Source organism: Suillus paluster (assembly GCF_016628075.1).
Source record: "Suillus paluster strain FC165 chromosome Unknown EDB91scaffold_15, whole genome shotgun sequence".
Classification (NCBI taxonomy): domain Eukaryota; kingdom Fungi; phylum Basidiomycota; class Agaricomycetes; order Boletales; family Suillaceae; genus Suillus; species Suillus paluster.
This window is the reverse complement of record NW_024537575.1, coordinates 454,535-473,246: the sequence shown is the minus strand read 5'-3', so window position 1 is coordinate 473,246 and position 18,712 is coordinate 454,535. Positions and strand designations below refer to the sequence as shown.

The window sequence follows — 18,712 nt, the reverse complement described above, 5'->3', positions numbered from 1 at the left end:
CGTAGTAATGAGCCAATAGAATGTCAAGGAATACTGAGGAAAGAATAGAGAGAATGTGCCTGATACATATATGATTCATCGTTTAGGTGACGAATCAATAACTAGGCTTTTACGAGTGTTACACACTCACTCCTGCTAGTGCGGAGTCATCCGCTAAACCTGATCTCCAGCTTTCTGCAAGTCAACGAGGCAAATGACTGAACGATACATGGTGAATTACATCTGGGCGGGATGTTGTCCATGCATATACTTCAAATTGTTCGTTGTATTAGACAACTTGATAAGGTAGATGCCTTTGTGAATGCATGTTGTCTTGCACGCATGCGCTTCAAGTTGCTCCATACGATATGAAGACGACGGATGGGAACTTTGGCATGGATTGACCGTCATCAGCCCTCAGTGGGGCTCAGTCGTTTATATCATGGTGATGATCTTGCCATCAAGTTTTGGTCAGTGGAAATGAGAGTACTGAATAGGACAACGCACCCTATAGAATAAACCCTTTCACGTCTTCTGGGTCGAGGAGACTATGTCTTGGGTGTTCGCCACGAGCGCAAACCACCGCCAGTGAGGGTAACATTCTCCATCGGCGAGGGAACTGCTTCCAAGGCCCTCAGCACTCTTGCTGCCATGTGCATTCAGTACTTTCAACTAGCAGTCTTTTATAGAAGGATATCAGTGGGGTTGTAGGTTGGAAATGCAAAATTTACCTCGACGCTGTACAGAAGTTTGGCCCTTGGAACTTGAAGGGAGATTGAGTCAGACTGCTTAGCATAGCTTGCAATGAGCATTTTTCATATTGGTTATTAGGACTTGACGGGCTTCAGCTTGACGACCCCCAATCCTCCCAGTCACTACCATCCGTTTAATGTTGCTCTCAGTAAAACCAGACTGGAATGCCATCACAAATTGGGGTACTAGTACTACCTGATCGATGTTTGTCTGGTCGGTGATTGCAGAACCTTTCTTGTTCACTCGAGTAGTCTCATCGCATTCACGCCTGCTCTCACTCTTTTCCCTCTTATGCCGTACCTCACAAGCTTCTGCAGTGGGAGCAGATCTCTCAGGAAATGACATTTTTTCTCAGAAAGCGAAAGAAGCCAAGAATCACATTGACGAAGATGACTAATCACATTCCACCAGTCCCTGTGATACCTCTAATATGTTTGCTTAGCTTTCGCTTCTCATTTCGCTATCTACACCTACGACGCCTTCTCGGAGACTGCCACCTTTCTGACTGGTTGCAGTACTTGGTTCCTGGCCCTACAGCTCTACTAGTCCCTCGCAGGAATCCGCTTGTTTAGCCTCACGTTCTACTTTCTCCTCGCCCACAGCCCCCACATACTGTATCTGATTAGGTCGTCCCGCAATACGCGCATGCAAATACTAAGGCTCACCGAGGAGGTACCATAGCGCTTTACCCAGCGATGAAGCTTGCCTCGAGTTCCACCCTGGAGCAGTACGGAGCAGTATTCAGACATCCCATCATCTCTGTTCCTCTAACGACGCATACATGGCGTGCAGGGATCTCCGCACCATCTACCACCAGATTGACCTCTGCCACAGGTTCCTAACGCACACCCTATGCACCCTCCAGCATTTCCCTCGATTTCCCACAATCATTTTTAGTCTGTGTCGTTGACAGGTCAGATGGGTCATACTTCATCTGCTTTGTTGACCTTGCGCAGTGCGAGTTGGGTCAGGTTCATCCACTCATCTTTTTGCTCCACACGCTCCTCCAATGCCCTGTCTTGTCATAGATACGAGCCCGGAAATGAGGTCCTCCTTGCGGTCAGATACCAGCTACGGGAAGATCACGACCCCCGTTTATAGAACGCACTCACATTCATCCATGCTTGATACCTGGGACCACGGCAGCACCAGCGTCTATGAAGCACATACGACAAGGATGCGGAAATTGAACCGACTAGGGCATGCGGACTGATGACAAGGTATTGTTCCGTCCCCAGATGAGAAGACAGCTAGCATGCGTATGATGTACCTCGTCAAATAGGGCCAGGCTCTGGATGAGGTGGGGATGTTTTCTCGCTCATATTGCTACCTCCAGTAGGAAGATACTTTCAAGTGAGATGTTGGGGAATACGTCCCGTTCGCTTCAATTTATATGCTCTTTATTGCTCGATTGCTTTGGCTTTTTCTTTATGATTCTAGTGACATAAGACTGGTACGGCTGGTGCTGAGTGTGCATGCATAATTTGATGTTCTGTTCCATCCCTGGTTATGTCGCTGTCAGACGAGTGATGACGGTCAAGTGAAGCCCAACGAAGTGAGTACTTTTGCCACCACTTGGATATCTTGCATGGAACATTACCTGATCACACCCAGGATGTAAATGATTGATTCTTCTGCATTGTGATATCACGAATAGCATTTCACAGCTGTGCAGCCCCTGAATAGATGTATGAGATGTTGATCCCTAGCGCCAGCACAACTGCAGATTTTTGGCTGAATTCAAGCTCGTTAGGGGGCATGTGTGCAGAGTCGCTAGTAGATCTGTCTACTGGAGAACATGAAACCTGGCAGCGCAGTAAAGTATGACAGGAAACAAGTACTTAGAAATGGAAGTAATGGGACAGCAGGCTCGCTTCGGTGTGAAGACCTTCAAAGCTAATCAAATATGCATGTGTTGTCCAACTGCGCCATATGCACGTTGTTCATGGGCATTCTCATCATCCTTCAATGCGAGCACTGCTGCGTTCTTCTCTGCTTTCATGTAAGCTGCTACTGCAGGTATAATAAACTGCTGTGTTTTGCTCGTCCCATCAGGCTGTGCTCCGTGCCCCTTCCATGACCATTTGAGGGGGTCTAGGTGATACTCGCCCACGTCAAGGTGCTCTACAGCCCTCGCCAGGAGTGCATAATCATTCCCATCCCAGTGTCCTGGAACAACAATCTGATCATTATACACGGCTGCCAAAGCAGTTGTGATTAATTGGGCGGCCCTGCATCGTGCAGAGATGCGTAGAAGTAGTACTACCTCCACTTCTTCATTCTCCAGGACTCCTCCACTTCTTCATCCTCTACTCCCTCCACTTCTTCATTGGGCTCTATTGTCTGCGCACCTGTAGATGGTATGAAATGAGGCGATATGATATACACATGTCACTATTGCACATACTAGCAGATGCACCCACGGTTGAAGCCAAGTTTCAAGTGGACAAGCGTGCTAGTAGATGAATCTCTGCGGGAAGCGATTTCCAATCGCAGCGGTGCAGATGCCAGTCCCGGACTGCAATCTTATTTGTTGTTTGGTTGTTGATGTAAGAATATTTTCCCTCTTGAATTCAATGAATGGTCGGGACCCCATGCACAGTTTCAGTGGCCACGAATGGAGCAAACATTACTTAAAAGTCGTGCAACAATGAGCTCTCTGTACAAGCAAGTATTATATATCGCAGTGGCGGCCACACAACAAAGCACTTGAGAGACGGCAACCGCGTCGGAGATCTAGTTCAGTCAGATGTGAGAACATGCCACACTGGAGTAGGAAGTGAGACAGAATACAATTGATGTAGGCATCCTTATGTCGGTTCTGAAGGCAAGTTGTGGCACAAAGAGCCGCATCGCAACCGAGGTTGTACAACAGACAAGCGAACATGACAGGCACATTATGTCAATGTCGGAAATTTCCCACCTGCATTACAATGACTGATGATTGAGATAAGGTTTGAATTGAACATTGTAATGCACGTGACCTGATTGCAACACAGCTCAACACTTTACAAATGCACCCGTAGATATGATAAGATTGATATGAATTGCATCATCTTATTCTAATAATATATACAGTCATTGCCTGGACCGACGTCACTGCGCAATTTGTTCTGAACCACATCAAGTACATCTCTTAGTACTTACATTGTTCTTGCTGTAGACGATAATGTCCCTTTCTGATCTGATCAGTCTAAGCTCAACAACTTGCAACACCAGCTCTGGAAAAGTCTGACAACCCACTGGCCCGTCGATCGTGTCAAGAGTCCTTGCAGGAGGATCGTAGGTCTTCGAACAGCTCCAACCTTTTCACGCCATGCTGCATCTACGACAGGGCCATCATAATCTACTCACCACACGAGCTTCCATTATCTGGCGAGGATTCCCGGTGACTCATTAATATCATCCGATTCAGAGTCCACATGTCATGCTTATCATGACACAGTCTGCACATTGCAATCGCATGTCAACTCCATTTTCTGCCGCTGATTCAGATGTCTCTTGTATTACCCCCACTGTATTCTATCTGGATAACACCTCGAAGTCTTGTCAGTACCACACAGCACCACCGCAGCATGTCTGCACATCTACAATACATACAAGATGAAAAACGGCAAGTTTGTGATACCTGTGGACACAGTTTCAAGCCAAAAGGCTTCAACAGTCATCAAAGAGCCTGTGAGCGACATGCAAGAGAGTCTGAAGAAGATGCAGAGCAATGGGCTTCGATCCTGCATGTACAAGGTCCGCAGGTTGATCTTATGCTTAGACTATTAGTACAATTCTACTAACATAACACCAATTTTACAGCAGCTGCTGTGCCGGCCCTGTCCGTACAAGCTGCACATGGCAATGGTGAGTTTTATATCTTGACTCGGGCATTTTAGACCAACTGATAACCTGCAATATGACAAGCCTGGATTGAGCAGGACTACAACCATGATCACAATAACGACCATTATAATGCCGATGTTGACATGTCATCAGGTAAGTTTCCATCAGTCAAGTGTTATTTGGTGTCTTGACCATTATGTTTATTAGATCACTCCGACTCGGAGCCTGATGTCGATGTCCCTGGACCCACTATCGACAATATCCGCACTGAATTTCACCCACATGTGAGGATCGCACCACGCATCGAAGTGTTCACTGATTTCACCCAACACCACAATTACGAGCCACCCTGCCCGGAACACCAGCCCTGGCTTCCATTTTCATGTCGACTTGACTTTGAGGTTGCCGAATTGGCACACGAGGCCGCACTCACCCATGAGCAAACAACACGCCTCATCCGGTTGGTTCAACGCAGTAAGAGTGAAGTTTTCACACTTAAAAATTATGCCGATGTTCGGAATACTTGGGAAGCGGCGTCTCATCGATTGACACCAGTAAGTCATGTCTTTATTTGCTCTCGTACATTATCTGATTCATCTAGTTTGAAAAGGATACTGTTGTGGTTCTGCTTGACGGTACAGACAAGGAATACACAGTTTACTTTCGCCCCCTTTGGGATTGGGCGATTGATATTCTGTGACATCCCATCATCGGCCCGCATTGCATTTTTGATGCCCAATGGTTATCAAAATTCGATGGAGACATGTTCATCAGGTTCATCGATGAACCATGGACGGCGGATGCGTTCTGGGACTGCCAGGTAACTATTTCCATGTTGTACTATGATATGGCTATTGATGTTACTATAGTCTCAGATACCTCCTGACGCGAAACCATTAGCGTTTATTTTGTATGCTGACAAGTCAAAACTATCATCATTCGGTCGTGAGAAAGGATATCCTGTAATCGCTTGCCTAGCAAACCTTCCCGTCACCATCAGAAACGGAAGCGGGATGGGTGGGGGCCGGGTGGTTGGGTGGCTCCCATTGGTACATTTCATGATCATTTTTCATATCTAGAGCTAACTGTCATGTCATAGGTCAAAGAGGACCCGAAATACAAAGGTACACCACAATTTGCCAACTTCAAAGTAGCTGTATGGCATGCGTCCATCAAGAAGGTTCTCGCATCAATTGTACCGCCTTCAATAAGTGGCCGATGGGCAAATTGTTGGGACAATATTGCAAGGCTCTTCTATACCCTGGTGTTGATACTGTCCGCAGACTACGAGGAGCAGTAGGTTTACATTTTAACTTTATTGATATGTTGTTTAACTTCTGACACTCCAGGAGTGTAATGTCACTCACTTGGGGTGTTATGAGCAACTTTCCGTGCCCGATCTGTTTGATTTCCGGAGATGAATTAGCTTCCATCATGCCTCATAACTACGCTCTTCAGACAAGCCAGGCAACAAACACCCTTTTGATCGAGGCAAGGGCGGAGCACCGTAAGGGACGACAGGAGGCAATACTTAAGAGTCAGTCAATTCGTGATGTTGATGTATGATAGCATATTGTTCCACGTTTCATAACCGTTTAACTTGAATACTTTTAGAATGCATTTCATGACATGAATCTGAAGACTACTGATGTGCACCACGTGCTATGCTATGACCGACTTCATGCTGTCCTTTGGGGTCTCTTCGGGGATCACATGTGGCCAGAACTACAACTACTAATTGGCCTTTTGGGACGCAACCCCACCATGAAAATTGACCAGAAGTAAGTCATGTTGAGTTAAATTCACAGCATTTTGTCTCACTTCTCGCTCTACATGTAATAGTTTTGATGCACTGCCTTGTTGGCGGAATTTGAACCATTTCAATGCTGTTATGTCTATATCATTCACCGACGGAAGTAAATACAAAGATATTTTCAAGGTAAAACTGATCTATCTAAGTGATGACAATGCTGTTTACTAACAATAGAGCTATGTACTATTGAATCAGCTGATTACATTCACGGCTCATGATGTTCTTCCAAATGCTGATGAAAGTGAAGTCGCTTACCTTCTCCTTTGATGTATCCGTGCATACCTTGACGTGGACCTGTATGCAGCACTTGAGGTACAGACCACAACAACAATTGTGGGAGGACGAGAAGCCCTTGAAAAATTCTCCGAGCTAATGAATGTAAGTGATATTGGACTGTCTGAATCACCTTTTAATTATTAATCTGTTAGAAATATATCGAGAAGTCTCAAGCTATATGGCCAGACAAGAACTGGTCATTTCCGAAGAACCATCTAGCTGCCCACCTATTTGACGACATCGAGGCTAAGGGAGTGACTCGCAACTACAACACAAAGCCGAATGAGAAGTGTCACGGCCCCCTGAAGGAATCATATCAACGATGGACTAATTTTAAGAATGTTGCACCACAGGTTTGTCATTCTATTTTCGATATCATTGGTTCTAGTTTTAATCTAGTAAGTTACATACAGATTTTACGTGCAGACCATTGGTCTCTTGTTTCTGAGTTCATCAGTGGTCGAGTGGATGAACTGGATGCATACAACACTTGGATGGCCAAAGACGAGGACAATGAGAACGACCCTGATACTAATGTCCCATCCAACTTCCATATCAGATTCAGATCGAAGCAACCGAAAAAGTCTCTGGAGGCAATTGAAACACAATATATCGACAATCCTTCCTTCAGATGATTCCACACAAAACTCAATGCATTTTTAAATTCTTTGCCCGCTATTACACAGCAGGCCCGGGTGAACATGTTACCATTGGACGAAGTAAGTCCAATTTGAAAGTCGGTACTCACCCATAACTGATCCTGAGAAGATAACAGAGTTTCAATTCCTCAAGGTTAACTATGAGTCGCTAGTTGACTTCCGTCAGACCACCGACTATCTCCGTTGCAGCCCGGGTTTCCATAATCTTCCCCGATACGACTGTGTCATTGTTAACACCACAGCTGGTGTCTTTTTTGCATGGCTCCTCTTCCTCTTTACGTGTGTCATTCATGACACATCCTATCCCATCGCCCTTGTACATCCATATGATGCACCAACTGGGAGGCACCTCCAGAAGGACAAACACCTGAAGTTTTGGCGTGTTAGATCACAACCAAGAGAAACTGCTAGTGAGTTCATACTAGCAGAATCGATCATCCGAGGGGTTGCTCTTGCTCCCGATCCTACTACAGCTGGTGACTTTCTTGTTATGGATACAGTAGACAGTGACATATTTCTGCGCATGAAGCAAATGCACCTTGCAGCCGGGCATTAATCATTGTATTATTATTACTAACAGTCTGATCTTGCAATATCTCACTTTGATTTAAAACTTCTGCGGTTCTGATTCTCGAGCAAGGTCTGATCGCTGATGTATCATTCTGTCTTTTCACACTCTCGCCCATCACCATAAGCGACTGTCATGGCAGTATACTCTCATTGGAGGTCCTCTGATCGGATCGGATGACTGTGTGTTCGTCCTGCACTCATTCACATCCGTTTGGTGCAATCTAGGTGCGTCTTTTCATTTATATATGTATGTACATCACTGACAAGCATCTTCACTCACTCCTGTGTGCTTGTGCATGCATGTCTATGCCTATTTCGACATGTCTGCATCTGGCATCTTGCACGATAGGTACCGCTTTTTCATGTTTATAACTAAACTATAACTGATCGTTTGTTTATGCTTCCCGCTTGTCTGCTAATTTTTGTGCTTGCCTGCACTGGTCTGCACCCCGCCTCTGCGCCCCGCCTCTGCACTTGTCTCTGTGCTTTTACTCGCATTTAGTTGTTTCTGCATGCCGCCACTCATCTGTGCTCGCTCGCACACATCTGCACCTGCTGCTTCTCGCTGCCCCCTTCCTTCAAGGCTTGTGGTTTCATTGCTACCTTGTCTGTTAGCAACTCACCCCTCGACTCTGCGCCTCGACACCTGCCCTATAACATACTCCCTCTAGTGAGAGAATAAGATCGAGGGGACGAACAATCAATATTGTACAAATCTCGGCATGAAGTATGTCAAGTATTGATCTCGGTCTAGATGTGCACCGTTGACACGTTTGCTAGGATCAACACCGAACTTGGAGGCGTCAATTCACTACCAAGGTCGGGTGCTTTGGAGAAGCTCACGAGCGCTCCATTCATTGTTATAGGTATGTATCATCTGTTTGGCCTTTGAGACTCATTGAAGGCTGGTTCATCCTGCAGGGCCAGGTGCCAATGTGGGATATCCTGCACCTGGCACAGTCAACCAGCCCTCTGCGGCTTCTCTCGTCTATTTGTTTGATCAGTATTATGCTGCACACTGGCAGTCCAGGTATGAGGCAATGATATCAGTCCAGCACCACATCAAGAGAAAAATCGACGAGTTGCACTCGCTGGTTTACGTGAGTTCATTCCATCTACCACGCGCACATGCGGTTTTAGCTATCACAAGCGAGCAATCAACAAATTCGACGAGCGTAACAGGGTCACACCTATGGGAATACAGAATCATGGGAAAGAGGAAATCAAGGACATCACAGGTAAGTTAGTCCGGCAATGCTTGTTTCTTTTCTAACTGTGTCTACTAGGGGCGATCGATGACATCTGGTGCAACAAAAGTTCAAAATCAGAGTTAATATTCATAGTTGTAGGTAAACGGTGAGTCTGCGATCCATTTTATACCTTTGCTTTTGTTGCTCACCAGCTGCGTGTGCTCAAGGCACCATGTCCGATTCTTCCTGAAGAACAGGTACGTCGCTCAGCCACTACTGACCTCTGTATCCACTTGATTATTGAATGGATGTCTAGGAACAAAGCGGACAAGTCTAGGAACTGCCCTGCAGGATTCATTGCTGACCAGGGAGTGGACAATCCCACAGTTGGGATGGCCTCACACCCTGTTCCGGGTGACAAGGGTGGCATTAACTTACTAACATCAACTCCCTCAAGGCCGATCTCTCGCAGATCAACTTCCCAGACTATTTTGCCACATTCACGCCTCATGTCTTCTCAAGCCGTGTTATTATCACATACAAACCTTACCCAAATTCCCTGTCAGAGACTCATCAAAGAAGACGCCAGCAGATGTCATTGTGGCATATCTTGTTGTACGAGCGTCAGTACCGGAAGATACTTTGTGAACAAGACATTCTCTGGCGAATCAAGGGTGTAAGAATGGATTTTAATCTTCAGAATGCTACTGATGTTTCATCCTGAAAGCTCTTGGACAATAACACCAGCTACTTGCTGCGTGCACGCTACTCTACCAATCATACCGCCCTATCTGATGTGCCAAGACCAACACACCTCATGGATGAAGGGTAATATTGCAGCACTCATCTAGCACGTATCAAGGTTTGCACGTGCATTATTTGGCGTGCGTTAATACTCATTCAAAAGAACTTTGATTAGATGACGTGCTCTCGTTACGTCTCAGTGGGCTTTGAATCATCAAGGTTCCGAATATATTGACAATTACACAATGGAGGAGTAAGTGTTTTGATATCCGGGCGTTTATTATGCACTCCTTACCACCACCTGCAGTTTCTATCATTACACAATGATAGTCATGGATTCGTAATGTGTCCTCCACACCCTGATACCAAGCACCACATGCACTGACCGTCATCCGAACCATTGCATATAAATTGTAACTACTTTGGCATTGGGCACCACTGATCTTATTCCTTAGAATGTCTCAAGTAACTCAATACCACTATGCCGATGAATCTTCATCAGCTGACAAAGCTTTGTCATCCAATGAGGGGGTCGGGTCCACGCATGGCGTCGTTCAAGGGTCGATCTCTAATCCCGTTCAACGTCAAGCCACAACTCAACCAAGATCGCGCCATTCTGAACATGAAGTGGAGGCAAGTTTGAACTGAATAATCTTCGTTCATAGCACTAATGGAAGCATTGTCGATGTCTGCAGGAGGTCAAGAATGCGCAGCTTGAAAACCAGGCGCTGAAAGAACGACTCCACACCATGGAGGAGCAAAACAAAGTACTATCAGCCAATAAGGGTCGTTGCAAGCAGGACACTGCCGTTTCGGAAGATATTGTAGCATTCGAAGGGGAACTCAAGGTTTGCGCGAAACGCTATGGTCTGAGCCCCTTCAGTGACAAATCCCGTACTATACGGGTCACCCGACCTACATAATATCCCGTGTAATACGGGCCAGCGGATTATGGGCCGATGTTATGTATATTCCCGATGTTGACGGGTGGGCCCATCTATGCTGATGTTATATATATCATTGACGATGGCGGATGGGCCGGGAGAAATATTATTATGGAGATGGGTGGGCCCATGTGGGTAATATGTAGAGTAGGATTGACATATATTATAGACCTGAGGAGAGATGTATAGCAAATATTATTATATAGACGGGTGGGCCGACGTATTAGTATTATTTTGTAGACGGATGGGCCAAGGGAGCGGTGGAATATTTATTACATAGATGGGTGGGCCAACATAGGGAAATATTAGATAGACAGGTGGGCCGACGTGGGGTATTTTACTTAGATGGGTGGGCCGACGTGGGGTATTTTACTTAGACGGGTGGGCCGATGTGGGGTATTATTAGGTAGATGGGTGGGCCGAGGGTGAGGTGAATTATTTATTACATAGATGGGTGGGCCGACGTAGGGGTATATTAGATAGACGGGTGGGCTGAGGGTGAGGTGAAATATTTATTATATAGATGGGTGGGCCAATGTGGGTTAATATTAGATAGACAGGTGGGCCGAGGGTGAGGTGAATTATTTATTACATAGATGGGTGGGCCGACATAGGGAAATATTACATAGACGGGTGGGCCGAAGTTGGGAATTTTACCTAGATGGGTGGGCCGACGTCGGGTAATATTAGACAGACGGGTGGGCCCAGATACGTATCATATAGACAGATAGGCCTAGGTATTGATATACTATATCCACGAAAGTGGTGAAAGAGAACCAGAGAGCTGCCTCGTGTCGACTCAGACTCAGCGACAAGTGATACCAATAAGATCACAGTCACGTTTCACCACAGTGCTTGTCAATCGAAACATCTTCGTCGAGTAGATAGATACCAGAAAGCCTGAATACACCATGTCTGACATTCACCAAGTAACAAGTACCGAGTACTGAACCCTGAAACCTGAAACCGGAGCCCCGAACACCCAGACTGGAAACTCGAGAGAGACTCAACTTGAAATTCAAACCTCAACTGGAAACTCATACATTTTTATGAGTTTCGAGTTGAGTACCGACACCCGACACCCGAGTACTGAGTACCGAATCTCAGGTGTCGGTACTCGGTACTCGGTGATTCGAGTCTCGGGATTCAAAACTCAGATTTATACGACTTTCAAGTTTCAAGATTCAAGATTCGAGTGTCGAGTTTCGAGTTGAGTACCAACACCCAACACCCGAGTACCAGGTACCAAGTACCAAGTACCAAGTACCGACACCCAAGATTCGGTACTCAGTACTCGGTGAAATGTGTACAGAAATACAAATGTAAGATGATACACACAAATCACCGAGTACCGAGTACCGACTCGGATCTTAACCTATTGATGTTGTGAGACCATGGATAGACTCCCCTAGACAAGGGCTACAACTTTGGTTTTCATCGAAAAAGTTCCCACGGTCTAGAATATTGAGTACCGAGCACCGAGCACCAGGCACCGGGCACCGAGCACTGAATACTCGGGACTCGGTACTTGATACTCGATGCTGAATATCTTGGTACCTACTCACTACTCAATATGTACCTTAACACTTTTGAACCCTTCATTTTCGAGTATTTTGCTTATACCTCACTAGGATATTAACCTATTGATGTCATGAGATCATGGATAGACTCCCCTTGACATGGGCTACAACTTTGATTTTCATCGAAAAAGTTCCCACGGTCTATAAAATTGAATACCGCGCACCAAGCACCGAATACTCGGTACTCAGTACCTACTCGATACTCAAAACTTGGTACTTGGTACTCAGTTCCCAGTACTTGATACTCAATGCTGAATATCTTGGTACTCAACTAAGCACTGAGCACACTGAGTACCCACTACTGAGCACCAAGCACCCAGGTATGGGGTCTATTTCTATGTATATTGGTAGTAGATACATCATATAGATAGACCAGGACACCTACATGATCCTTCCATAGGAACAACACTTGACAAATTACAATTGTGACATTTTGATATGTTTTACCACCCTACCCTTACACAGATTATCCAAGTCACTCATAGACTGTCATTATTACATTCATTATGCTAAGGATCAGTGATATTTAGGCCGGAAATTTGAGATCTGATGTAAAGGGGATATTTCTACTGATCAAAAGCCCACATGGTAAATGATAGCCTTAAAGGCTTAGAAAGATCCATCCAGGATTGAGTGAATGACAAGCAAAACAATATATGTGTGAAAAGTGACAATTGACATCTGTTCACACAAAGTCACATTTATATATGATACAGGTTGAAGATTTCATTAAAAATGTGTAGGATACATGGTGGACTACCTAAGGAACCTATACTGCATACTGCCCTGAGGGTAGAGTGTTGGTGGGAGGGATGTGGCATAGAAGTGTTTGAATTGGTTGCCCATAGCCAAGGATACACCAACTGACCATTTTCGATGTTTGGGGCATTTGAGCTTTGACGTTTCCCACACTCGATTTCTTATCTATTTCACTTCCCCAGCTCTCAATTCCTGGTGGATCTTTCTGTAATTTTAGATCCATCATACTGAATATATGTGAAATATACTCTAGGTGTCTGATCATTAAAGTTCAATAATTCAGAGATATGGGCATTTTATCAGTAGAAATATCAAGTATATACACCATCTCAAAGCAACAGCATATTTTGAGCTGATCCTGGTCATGAAAAGCAAGTATATATGCTATGCTAATGATATATGAATATATTGGATTATTTATGCAAGGATAGAGCAGTCAGAAACATGAGAAATGTGAAACACATGATTTATCAATTTTTGTTGCTGTAGAAGGATCGTGTAGGTGTCCTGGTCCAGTGATATGATGTATCTGAGGGAGGGTACACTATACAGGTACTTGAGTATCAAGTAGGTACCGAGTACCAAGTATTCAGTGCTCAGTGCTCAGTACTTGATACTCAGTACTCAATACTTGGTAGTCAGAACTCAGTGCTCAGTGCTCAGTGCTCAGTGCTCAGTGCTGAGTACAGAGTATTGAGTATTGAGTAGGTACCAATTACTGAGTACTGAGTGTTGAGTATCAGGTAGGTACTGAGTGCCAAGTATTCAGTGCTTGGTGCTTGGTACTCAATACTCGGTACTTGATACTAAATACTAAATACTTGGTAGTCAGTACTCAGTGCTTAGTGCTCAGGTGAGTACCAAGATATTCAGCATTGAGTATCAAGTACCAAGTACCAAGTATTGAGTATTGAGTATAGTGCTGCCGTGGTCCAGTCCTGAACCGTGGTTCGAACCTGACCATTGGTCAGGTTCATCCTTGGTTCGGTCCATGGTCCAGCATTTTGCACAGACCGAACCAGAACGAGGTTCGTGGTCCGCTAACTCCTGTGCGGTTCATCTATAGGTTCGGACCTTCCCGAACCGTTCCGAACCTGGAACCGAATCTTCCTTGCAACGCCTTCAAGGCTCAAGCACACGCTTATGGTCATTTTGACTTCTCGATCCTCAAGATTCGCCATGGTCACTTTGACCTTTGGCATTCTCAAGACTTTTTTCGACTTATCCTGTCCAGAGGTTCGCATCCCGCACACCCTGCTGTCCGATAAAGCCTACCTGTCCAATCAAGCTCGAGGTACGACTTTTCCATCAAATCAAGCGCAATAAACTGATTGATCTGATATATTGATATATTTTTTTAGGATCTGTCAATGCATACTACGAGTTAGTAGGAGATTGGGTATTCACATATAAAGGGAGCAAGGTGAGTGATATATTTCGACTACTGGTACAATGTCTGAACCTGAAGCACAGTGTGCCCTCAACCCAGACGGGTCTCTAAAGGACGCCAAAGACATCGTTTTTTACAACGATCCTGATGATGCCGTCCCCATTTCCACTCCATCCTCTGCCCAACCCCCCACAGACGCCTTCTCTGTGCTACTGCAGACTGGACGCAAACCAGTGCCACTTACTGCAGGTGCTCGCTTCATTGGACATGTAACTACGAGTACAAATATCTTGCCTATGTTTTTTTTTCCTGGCTGTAATTTTTTCGCATTCGGTTCGCGTTCAGACCGAGAAAAAACCGAACCTGACCGCTGCGAACCGTTCGCAAAGGTTCGGTCTAAGGTTCATTGAAATACCTAGAACCGAACCTTGGCCCGGTTCTTGGTTCTCGTCCAACCACCTCTGAACCGAACGGAACCGGACCACGGCAGCACTAATTGAGTAGGTACTGAGCATCGAGTATCAAGTACCGAGTACCAAGTATTGAGTATTGAGTAGGTACCGAGTACTGAGTATTCAGTGCTCGGTGCTCGGTACTCAATATTCAGTACTTAATGTTTGGTACTCAATACTCAATACTCAATATACTAAATGCTCGGTAGTCAGTACTCAGTGCTCAGTTGAGTACCAAGAGATTCAGCATTGTATACTGAGTACCGAGGTCTGAGTATCAAGTAGGTACCAAGTACCGAGTATTCAGAGCTCGGTGCTTGGTACTCAATATTCTAGACCGTGGGAACTTTTTCGATGAAAACCAAAGTTGTAGCCCTTGTCTAGGGGAGTCTATCCATAGTCTCATGACATCAATAGGTTAAGATCCTAGTAAGATATAAGCAAAATACTTGCAAATGGAGTGTTCAAGAAAGCACTTTGACCATGGGAACTTTTTAGATAAATATCTGCCCTGTGCTCGGTGCTCGGTAGTCAGTGCTCGGTGCTCGGTACTCGGTGCTCGGTACTCAATATTCTAGACCGTGGGAACTTTTTCGATGAAAACCAAAGTTGTAGCCTTTGTCTAGGGGAGTCTATCCATGGTCTCATGACATCAATAGGTTAAGATCCTGGTAGGATATAAGCAAAATACTTCCAAATGGAGGGTTCAAGAAAGCACTTTGACCGTGGGAACTATGTAGATAAAAATCAAAATTGTAGCCCTTGTCAAGGGGAGTCTATCCATAGTCTCATGACACCAATAGGTTAAGATCTACCAAGATATTGAGCATTGAGTATCAAGTACTGGGAACTGAGTACTAAGTACCGAGTGCCGAGTACTGAGTATTCAGTGCTTGGTGCTCAGTGCTTGGTGCCCGGTGCCCAGTGCCTGGTGCTTGGTGCCTGGTGCTCGGTGCTTGGTGCCCGGGGCCTGGTGCCCAGTGCTTGGTGCTTGGTGCTTGGTGCTTGGTGCTCAGTTGAGTACCAAGATATTCAGCATTGTGTATCAAGTACCGGGAACTGAGTACTAAGTACTGAGTATCGAGTATTCAGTGCTTGGTGCTCGGTACTCAGTACTCGGTGCCTGGTGCTCGGTTCTTGGGACTCAATATTGTAGACCGTGGGAACTTTTTTGATGAAAACTAAAGTTGTAGCCCTTGTCTAGGGGAGTCTATCCATAGTCTCATGACATCAATAGGTTAGGATCTACCAATATATTCAGCACAAGTACCAAGTTCCTGGTATCAAGTACCGAGTGCCGAGTGCTGGGTTTCGGCACTCAGTACTCGATGCCCGGAACTTGGTACTCGGCACTCGGTGCCCAGAACTTGGTGCTTGGTACTTGGTGATTTGTTCAATTTATGAAATGTTGTATTTTAGTTTTGTGTTTCAGTGCTCAATGCCCAGAACTCAATGCCCGGAACTCGGTGCCCGGAGCTTGGTACTAGGTACTTGGTGATTTGTTCAATTTACAAAATGTTGTATTTTAGTTTCATGTTTCAGTGCTCGATGCCCAGAACTCGATGCCTGGAACTCGGTACTCGGTACTTGGTGATTTGTTCAATTTATGAAATACCCGGAAGTCAATATTAGTTACCTGGACATCAATAGATGTTACCCAGAACTCAATAGATGTTACCTGGAACTCGATAGATGTTACCCGGCCCGTGGATATGATATCAACCATCTCAGCCCACCCATCTATATAATATACTACTACCTCGGCCCATATGTCTATATGATATGTATCTGGGCCCACCTGTATATGTGATATCCAACTACCTCGGCCCACCCATCTATATAATATCTAATAAATTGCTCTCTCGGCCCACCCGTCTATATTATATACCCCCATGTCGGCCTACCTATCTATGCAATATACGACTACCTTCGGCCCACCTGTATATATAATGAATATTTTACCGCTCCCTTGGCCCACCCGTATATATAATAAATATTTCACCACTCCCTCAGCCCACCCGTCTACAAAATAATACCAATATGTCGGCCCACCCATCTACAAAATAATCTTAATTTGTCGGCCCACCCGTCTAATATGATATATATCTGGGCCCACCCGTCTATGTGATAACAAGCACCCTTGACATACCTGGCTATTTGATACACATCTACCTTGGTAAACCCATCTACATAATATCCAACTACCTCGGCCCATCCGTCTATTGAATATTCATGTCCATCGGCCCACTCATCTACTCTACATATTCCCTACATGGGCCCACCCGTCTCCATCGGGAATAATAACACTCCCGGCCCATCTGTCATAGTCAAGGATATATCTACCTTCGGCCCATGGTCCGCTGACCCGTATCATATGGGATATTATGCACATCTGTTCACTCGTATAATACGGAGATATGTTACTGCAATATGTGCCAACCCTTCGTTCCATTAACTTCTCATGCAACATCATTCCCATCGAGCTTCTTTGATCGCATTCCATTCCATCATTCCATTAACTTCTCGCGCGACATCATCATCATCATGCTTCCTCAGCTGTGTTCCGTCCACTCGGTCCGTTACAGCCACATCATGTGACTCTTTTAGAAGGAATCCTGCTAAGTCCGTCAATTACTATAGTGCTGACCAGGGACGGTCAGTATCTGAGTCCCCCGCAGGTGTGGGGAACGTCCCCACTGTAGGCCCATATCCCATATAATTCCCATGCCTTCCCACCATTTTCCTGTCTGTTCCGCCACCATCCTGCTACCCATCCACATCTTCCCTGAGCTGTCCGCTACACGGAAACAAGCAGAACCCAGCAGAACCCAGCGGAACAATCACGTACCACACGCATCATATCCTTTTAGCCTTCGGAATGTCCTCCTCTGTCCTGTCCTTGTCCTTCCATCCTTGCTGGTGAGTACTAGCTACGTTCCCCGTGTCACTAACATGTTCCTATCTCATTTCCCATGTGTTATGGTACTTATCTGGATCCTTCTGCTACTTGGGACCGATTCCTTATCTCACAGCCTCACCCGGTTGTAGCATAGCGCATTTCAGAACCCCTTCCTATATAGGTAGCAATAGATGGGATCTTAGTTTTTTACCTTCTGATAGACTCGACTCCACTTCCACTTACAGAGTACTTCCCAGTACTCCACTCACTGTCTAAAATATCTTCCCGAATCTATTCCTGATCACATTGCATCGTTCCCACCCCCGTGAGTTCCGCTCGAAATGCCCGACATCAGATCCAACAACTTGGAGCGAGTACCAGACACAAGCCTGGTCCGACTTTGCCCAATCATCCTCCTGCAGGCTCGTAGTTTCTTTTCCCTCCATTTGTTCCCCATTATTTCTGTTTGTTCCCCGTTTGTTCTGTTTGTTCTGCGTTAGTTCCATTAGTTCCGCTTGTCATGCATTAGTCCCACTCGTCGCGCACTGAGTTTCACTCATCGGGAACCCTCCACATCTTTGTGTTCCCAGTCCTAGTAAGGACCGGAACCCTTCGGGTCACTAGACAGAGTCTAGTCTTTGTTTCCTCACACTTATTTGAGGACTCGCTACCCAGTAGCAATCCCCTTGGGATGAGTATAAGTCTCGCACCCTTGTTAGACTTCTGAATCACCCAGAGTCTATTTTCCTCACCCACACTGTGCCATAAACTATCCGAAAAATACTGGAGTGTGAGAGGATATGTCTGTGTTCAGTCAGTAACAAGAAAATGTGTGTGAGTATGTACCAATGAGGTAGAATGGACGTGGAC

At 45.4% G+C, this 18,712-nt stretch overlaps 4 protein-coding genes across 4 annotated transcripts; 3 read left to right on the top strand and 1 right to left on the bottom strand.

The window, feature by feature from the left end:
• Positions 1–2,719: 2,719 nt before the first annotated feature.
• EDB91DRAFT_1015477 (uncharacterized protein) lies at positions 2,720–2,965 on the bottom strand (the record flags this gene model as incomplete). The annotated part of the gene is made up of 1 exon (XM_041312481.1): positions 2,720–2,965. A coding segment is annotated over one exon (246 nt), but the record flags the coding sequence as incomplete, so codon positions are not given.
• A 1,342-nt stretch (positions 2,966–4,307) lies between these two features.
• EDB91DRAFT_1080570 (uncharacterized protein) lies at positions 4,308–7,870 on the top strand (the record flags this gene model as incomplete). The annotated part of the gene is made up of 17 exons (XM_041315248.1): positions 4,308–4,476; positions 4,543–4,587; positions 4,648–4,719; positions 4,774–5,120; positions 5,168–5,262; positions 5,341–5,386; positions 5,436–5,615; positions 5,666–5,862; positions 5,916–6,126; positions 6,181–6,347; positions 6,409–6,505; positions 6,554–6,620; positions 6,684–6,757; positions 6,808–7,008; positions 7,069–7,191; positions 7,342–7,374; positions 7,424–7,870. The coding sequence occupies 17 exons, from the start codon at positions 4,308–4,310 to the stop codon at positions 7,868–7,870; spliced, it is 2,571 nt and encodes an 856-aa protein (XP_041179214.1).
• A 736-nt stretch (positions 7,871–8,606) lies between these two features.
• Positions 8,607–9,906, top strand: EDB91DRAFT_1246575 (uncharacterized protein; the record flags this gene model as incomplete). The annotated part of the gene is made up of 9 exons (XM_041322681.1): positions 8,607–8,611; positions 8,665–8,750; positions 8,806–8,984; positions 9,035–9,122; positions 9,171–9,240; positions 9,302–9,331; positions 9,391–9,481; positions 9,532–9,750; positions 9,802–9,906. The coding sequence occupies 9 exons, from the start codon at positions 8,607–8,609 to the stop codon at positions 9,904–9,906; spliced, it is 873 nt and encodes a 290-aa protein (XP_041179213.1).
• A 4,374-nt stretch (positions 9,907–14,280) lies between these two features.
• Positions 14,281–14,901, top strand: EDB91DRAFT_1246574 (uncharacterized protein; the record flags this gene model as incomplete). Its single annotated transcript, XM_041322680.1, has 3 exons — positions 14,281–14,395; positions 14,463–14,524; positions 14,575–14,901. The coding sequence occupies 3 exons, from the start codon at positions 14,281–14,283 to the stop codon at positions 14,899–14,901; spliced, it is 504 nt and encodes a 167-aa protein (XP_041179212.1).
• Positions 14,902–18,712: the final 3,811 nt, after the last annotated feature.